This window comes from Argopecten irradians, chromosome 13 (genome assembly GCF_041381155.1).
Source record: "Argopecten irradians isolate NY chromosome 13, Ai_NY, whole genome shotgun sequence".
Classification (NCBI taxonomy): Eukaryota; Metazoa; Mollusca; class Bivalvia; order Pectinida; family Pectinidae; genus Argopecten; species Argopecten irradians.
Genome location: NC_091146.1, coordinates 17,585,996 through 17,593,537, shown reverse-complemented (window position 1 = coordinate 17,593,537; position 7,542 = coordinate 17,585,996). Strand labels below are relative to the sequence as shown.

Here is a 7,542-nt window from a genome sequence, read left to right as displayed (position 1 = left end):
TGATACGAAATTTATTTTACTTCATGCGTAATTTTGATATATACTAAGAATTATCATAATTTTATAATTTTTCATATGCCATGTACGTTATGCCGCTTATTTCCACAAACAGCAGAATAAACTCGCTTGACATGTGATTGTGGCTCTAAAATTACATTGTTTTTAAAACTAGTGTTCTGAACCGGAAGTTTACATCGGTTCAGAACCGGAAGTTTACATCGGTTCAGTAGTGCCTAAACCGGAAGGAGGATATGTAAACTCTCCTGGTTCAGGCATTTCCGTTTCCTCCATGAATATGGTACTTGTCGTAGGCAGTGTTGACGTAGGCGTTGGCATGGCTGTTGTTGTTGTCAGGGCGTCCGTTACCATGGTTGTTGCTGTAGTAACAACCGCTTTAGGCGTGGTCTTTTTTGCAGTGGTTGTCACTACTGTTGGGCCAGTGGTGGGTCCATCCGCCTTGATGACGAACTGGACACGACCGTCAGGAAGTTTCTCCTGGGAGAGGACTATATTACCAAGGGCTTCTATCACAATCGGCTGCCCACCTTTAATGAAGGACAAAAACGTTAAATAAAGTATTTTTTACACTTCATTCTAATAAATCATCGATGCAAATACTACTAAACTTGTTATTTATCCCAAATGATCAAATTACATGTATGTGATCATTTCCTTTTCAGTTCTTTTATTTTCTATACTTATATAGCAGACCCTTTAAACGATACTAATATATTTCAAATGTATATAGACACAGACTGTATGAATTAATTACATGTGTTTGAGTCACATGTGGTTGTTACAGTTGCTAAGACTTTAAGGCTATAAAATTAAATTGTGGTGGTTTTTTTCCCCATATAGTCGTTATTTTGTATTGCTATCCCTTCTTGTAATAGCTCCTACTTTACCTGCTTGGCCAGATGATAATGTAAGACTCATCTTCTTTTTGCCTCCATGGGTCAGACCAGAGTGGACTTGTTGTATCTGCAGTGATTGGACAGGTGCCTTCTGTGTTCCTAGCGGAACCCCGTGGGAACTGGGAGAAATCTGAACACCAGTGGAAGGCGCATTCGTATTACTAGTGGCTATTACTCCTGTAGATGGCAGAACGGTATTGATAGCCGCTGCTTGCTTCGTTTTTGTTGTTCCAAGATTAAGTTCAAGGGCAATTAATCCTTTGGAATTTTGACCTTGACCTGCTGTTGTTTGGATACCACCTCCGGCTACAACTACTGGTGATGCATTCCCTACGAAGCTTCCTGCAGCATTTGAAGTGATAACATTAGGAGCACTTTGAATAGTTACCATATGATTCTTGGAGTTGGCTAAATTCAATGGCATTTGACCCTGCGAGACGAGTGGCTGTGAGTTAATTACTACTGGCTGGCCTTGAATGGGTAGCGTTTGACTTTTCAATTTTTCCAATGGTATGCTTCCAGATTCTACCGGAACAGTCTTCCACATACCTCTTCCGGTGTTTTCCCTTATAATAGGTGTATTTCTTTCAACGTTATTGAAAGGTAGTTTCGACGTGTCTGCCTGTGTTCGGATTCTGATTTGATTTGTCGCCCCTTGTTTGAACTCTCCTCGGCTTTGTCCGTGCAGCATGTTATTTGATCGCAGACTTCCAGGATTGCTGATAGGCCTAATCATGCTGTTCGAATTTCGTATGATAGAGCCTTGGTTCTGAGCAACTCGCGTCGTTCCTGTTTTGCTTGGGATACGCTGGGTTTGAACCCGTCGACCAAGTTGGTTTTGAACATGGCTTGATAGTTGACCTCTTTCAAGCAGCGCTGCCTGTTGATGACCTCCACGTGCTACCTGTCCTCTGGCTGCACCGATTCCGTTTATGGTACTACGAGTGTCGGGAATCCGCACATTTCTATTAGAAACTAACGGTCCAGTACTACTTCTAGAAACCGCACTACTTCGAGTAAGTTGTCTCCCTTGACCTCTTTGAACAATAGGGGGTATTATATGAGCGCCTCGTTGTGAGTTCTGAACCAAGGGTCTCCCGCTTGTTTGGCGGATGTTGATACTTTTCTGTCCCTGTAAACTGTTCGTATTCATGCGCACTCTTCGGGGTGAATGGTTTATTTGCCTAGCTGACTTTAGGTTTGACCTGTTGGGCCGGATGATCCGCTTCGAAGCTTGGCTTCTTCCTCTGGCTGAGTTCTGAAGAGGCTGTGTGCGGGATGATGTAGAACTTCTACGCAGACTTGAACTTGAACTTCTCCTTGGTGTGATCACTCTGTTGGTTTGTGTGGTTGTCTGTTGTTTCTGTAATATAGAGAACATCACTTGTAAGATGATATGTAGCTATATTAATATCCACCATATGTTTGCGTCTCATTAGAACTCACTGCAGTTGATAATTTGTAAATTCAAACATTATTTACTAGTTAAAGTCTCTCCCCAAAGCTCTTGCCTCAACAACCACTTCGGTTTGTAATAAGGTTAGATCAGGAAACGCATTTTCCAAACGATAAACAAAATACTATTTTCAAATGAAGCTAGATATATTGTCGGTGTTTGTACGACTAGCTGGTCTTTGTGATATCATCTCATACAGTTCTCATCACGAGTTCATACAGGTATAACTCATCACATGTAAATCTACGTTCCATATGTAAAAACGTTGAAAAAAAACATTGGCACAATATTATTTAATGTCGAAGAGTAAAAACATATTTTCAATATACTTTCTGATACATTTTCATTTTTTTTATTTTCTTGTTGATAGTTTTCTTTAGTTTAGAAGATTCATGCAATGTTGCAATGATTTAAAATCACTATGCCATCATACGGGATATAATAGCCATAATAGAAATGATGACATCATCGATGATTTCACAATCAAGTGACTTTTTTGCATCATTTCTGTATTATAAAGAGTTACTTAACGACTGTTGTTATACCTCTATACAATCATTTCTATATAAAGTCTATTGACAAATATGCCAATAAATGAAGTGTTGGGACCGCAGAATCAAACCAAAAATAGATTCCCGGAAATCCCTTTTTGGGCACAAAATTTCATAGAGAGGTGAATGTTCCGGAGCCTGCTGATTGGGTATTCTGGGCGCATCAGTTTCAAATGTTTAATGTGTGGGTTGGGCAATACATGTAAATGTAAAACATATAAAGAAATTTTACAATTCTGTCAAGTGTGTGTCTGACAGGGGGAGGTAATCAATATTGGAATTTCATGAATATTTTGGTCAATTTTTGGTGCGGAATTCAGCATTAGATGGCACCCCCACATAAAAGTTTAGCAAGATGGTAGATATTAATTTCTTTTTATTCACAGGTATGCAAGATGTCAATCTTCAAAATTAGTGACATGTGACCAAACTTGAAAACTCCATTTAACCTGGACAGTGGCAAACGTTAATATATCGTATATAGCGAAATCATTTGGTTCTGCGGTCTCTGTTTCGTCGAGCGGTCCAAAGAACTGTAAAAATAAACTGTTAAAATGTGTTGTTGGATCGGACTGACGTCACACCTACAATTCGTGACGTCAATACATTGGTTTGAGACCATGGGTATAAAAAAATAGTTATCAACTAGGTTTACGGGCAATAGATGATTTGTTGGACCGAACCTCAAACAAACTGTTGCCCACGGCCTTCGGCAACAGCTTGTCTTTGGGTCCAACAAATCATTTGTTGCCCTCAAACCAAATCAACAACTGTATATTGCTATTAACAAAAGACATAAACATATGCAGACTTGCAGCTATAAAATCTTTACTCCTGTGTAAATATTTTAAGCAATTATTTTGACTATCTGGTCCTAATAGTGCATCAAAAACGACTGACAACGATTTATTCTTGTAAAAAGGAAATCACAGAGACTACAAATATTAAATATATACTCGGGTTATGATAAAATTTGCTGAAAATAGGGTTATGATAAAATTTGCTGAAAATAGAGAATGGCTACACCTTTACTTGAGAACATGTAACGAGGTCAATTTCACAATAGTGCGATCAAATGACATAAACTATTCAAATCTTCCTTTCAGTTGGATTTCAGATCAAATTGATCTGGTATTAACTAAATTCCTCACTTGTAACTTCTGTCACTAGCGAATCGCCAGTTGTCAATCAAAATGCACGTGACCTTTGTTTTATTGTGAATGCTACGATGTTTGCTCTGACCTTGAATGGGTACACATACGTGAGTTTATGAGCACGAGGCATGGCTTTGTTACACCTGGCGGACGGTCAATTTATATCATTGTTAAACTGAAATAAAACTAAAACATATTTTTTGCAAAATTTAGCATTTTTGCTCTTTTCAGATAAAACAGACTTGGATAAAATGAAGGCATTTTATATTCTTTATATCAATATATTCTCTAGTTCTGGTCAGTGGGATCTTCCAGTACTACAGTGTCTGTGTGTGAATTATGTGACACATTGAATAATGTGCAGTTTTCAGTTGCTCTGAGGTACGAGTTTGACTATCAACCTGTCACTGCACCTGTCCGGAAGTGATGTGTGTATTATACTAAGGACAGCTGGATAATTAACTGGTCTCGCTTCGCCTTGGCTTATGCACATTTTTATCATTAATGATCAAATCGAACGTTATCGAGACCTTGGTGTCTGTCTCATTGGATCCTAACGAGGCACGTGATATCTGACACGTTTATCATATCTTGTCAATCAGGGTAATATCATGGATCTCAGTACTACTCCCAATCTAACACATACTTTACGTGATTTTTAAATAACCTTTATTCATTTTACATCAATTTCGAAACAGGTCTTATAATTTATACACATCAGCTTTCTATGGCCCAATTATAAGCGCGCAATGGGTCTTACTTTGTCTGGAAACTCTCACTTGATCATTGAACATTTTATGTCCGAGCTTGAGATCGAAACATGGGCTTATTTGTAATGCGAATAAATTAACCACTACACCATCCGGCCACGTGACATATCTTTAGAAAATTTGATATCATGTGTTGTTTTATCAACATGCTAATGAGTTGTAAATAATTGTGGGAATCCAATATTAGGGTTTCAATCTCTTCCCTTAAATGTTATCTCGTTCATATCAGACAGATTGTAAATGTTTAAATACTCAATAATTACAGATGCTACACCGGTGATAAATGATGTTTTTTTCTCTATCAAAAACGAAAGTAGAGGAATAACTACTTTTCTCAGTTACAAACCCTACTTACTTTACACCATTACCATCATTGAAAAAGTTTGAACTTTTATTTTTTTCAAGATAAGGATATTGTCTAGATACATGGATAGGGGCATTTCAGCTAACATTTTATGGCTGTGTGGAGTAGGAGTCGGTACTATTATCAACCGTGAGCGTGGCCCTCTCTTGGATGGGTGACAGCTCCGTCGGTTCAGGCCCCGGCCTCGGCGCTTTACATTTGGTGTCTGGAGACAGGCCCGGCATCCTGTGGGACACCCAAGGACAACACGAGAAACAAAATGTTCCTGGTACTGGATGGGTTCTAGTCAATAGGCGATAAAATCATAACAACAGTAGGAATTGTTGTGTGAGGTGAGGTTGTCAGGTTGAGCCCAAGAAAGCTTCCTGAATCTTGTCGTTCAAGCAGGGAGGGGGGGGGGGGGGGGTACTGTGACGATGTACGGATATGGATATGGGCGATATTCATCCGCACAGCCTCACAACTAGCTGATTGAATATTCGGGGTACTATGTAGCATAGTCTTGGATGGGTGACCTCTCCGTTGTTTTGGCCTCGCTCTCAGCACGTTGCAGTATTGGAATAATTATTTGAGTCACGGAAAAAAATCACGACACTATGCCCTGTATGAACGAAATACTGATTGCAAATTTACTAAAAGAAAAATAAATTATCTTCTATGTATTTTCTGCTAATTAGACACATATACACTGATTAAAACTTCAGTTATCATTGAAATAAGAGGTATCGTTTATGTTCTGTTGACGGTTGAGCATCTTACATCTTCAAAGAATTTTCCCCATGAATGAAAAAATGTTGTTAGAAGATGGGAAAATGATTCATACTTTCAATTCATAAACTAAATAACCATTCCAAATCACTATGACAATGATAAATTACACATGGATGCAAACAGCGATAGGGTATCATAACAAAATTCATCGCAACGTCATCAGAATTACAGAACACGGAATTCATCGCAACGTCATCAGAATTACAGAACACGGAAACAGCATTTAGCAAGAACAAATTAAAGGCTTGACGTGGTAGGAAGGGAGAATACTGGTGATGTTAGCGTGGTTAGAAACATAGAAAATATCTTTAAGCATTTTTGTCTCTAAAGAAGAAGTGAAACTTAGTTTTATAATAGTTCATGTTTACTGGAGATGAAGTGTATATAAGATACGTAGATAGGTACGTTGACTTTTGTCACTTTCCCATTAACATATGATAATATGATATTCGGAAATTGAAATAAAAATCATTAAAATATTGTTTGCTAATGGTTAAAACTATTCTTGTAATTGGAATGATGGACATGACAAATTTACATTTCTATACAAAATAATGTAATATTTTCAAAAGGAGTAAACTTAGATAATGTAAATTAATAGAGTAAAACTTAGTGACCATAGTAATTTTATAAAGAATATTGCAAAAACTGCCTACCTCTCCCACATGGCGACATTGTATGAAGTAAACGAGACTCAAAATCACAATAGAAATTAAAACAAAGTTCCTCATCCTGTGCTGTTTGAGTCTTCGCCACACAAAGTGGTGTTGTCAGCAGCAATGTCCCTTATAGTGTGTTGATCTTTGTCGGGTGTGGTCCACCTTAATAAAATCGATTGATAAAATGTCCTGAAAATCCGTCCACTGCATATATTTCTGCTTCTGAAAAGTCCAGATTCCAGTTTGGGTAAAATGTCCTGTTCGTGCATCAAATTGCCAACCGTTCACTGGGAGAGAATCACCAAAACGTACCCTGTCCGGTTATTATCAAGTGAAAATTAGATGCTACTGCAAGCGTCTTAGTCTAAAAAATGTTAACGCATAGGCACTCAGTGAGGCCCTTGTAGATTGATATTTTATGTGAGTGTAGGCCTGTTTGAGTAATGAGGGATTATACCTCTCGGTGTGGTGATCAGGTATGGGACACATATGTCCGATTTGTCTTTATGATCTCTGTGACAGAAGTACAATGACGTGGTGTTCAGAAACATGACAGAATTACTAGCTATTTATCGTCGGTACTGATCATTATTCGCTGTACGGAACTAAAGCTTACGAAATTACTGCTTGACCTAAAAGGGTCAATAGACAAGCTATGTCATTAGGGAATGTTTTATGCAAGATCGCTTTTAAAACAGTTATGTGTCTCAGAATTGTGTTTCATTTAGATCCAATTATCTGGTTTGAGGTTCCTATGGCCGTTTTATTATTTAAAAAAAGCTTGGACCAACTAATTATTTGTATTTACCTTTCAAGCATACAAAGTATTTATTTGGTATTAAGGCCTATGAGTTGAATGATATTTAGACCATCTTGACATTTTGTTGTTGAAGTTCATTTTAT

General features: G+C 37.9%; 1 protein-coding gene across 1 annotated transcript; it reads right to left on the bottom strand.

Annotated features, from left to right (window-relative positions):
• Positions 1–203: 203 nt before the first annotated feature.
• On the bottom strand, positions 204–7,095 carry LOC138306033 (mucin-17-like). Its single transcript, XM_069246364.1, has 3 exons — positions 6,637–7,095; positions 906–2,277; positions 204–545 (listed from the first exon to the last, which is right to left on the bottom strand). The coding sequence occupies exons 1-3, from the start codon at positions 6,709–6,711 to the stop codon at positions 214–216; spliced, it is 1,779 nt and encodes a 592-aa protein (XP_069102465.1). The 5' UTR covers positions 6,712–7,095; the 3' UTR covers positions 204–213.
• Between the last annotated feature and the right edge of the window lie 447 nt (positions 7,096–7,542).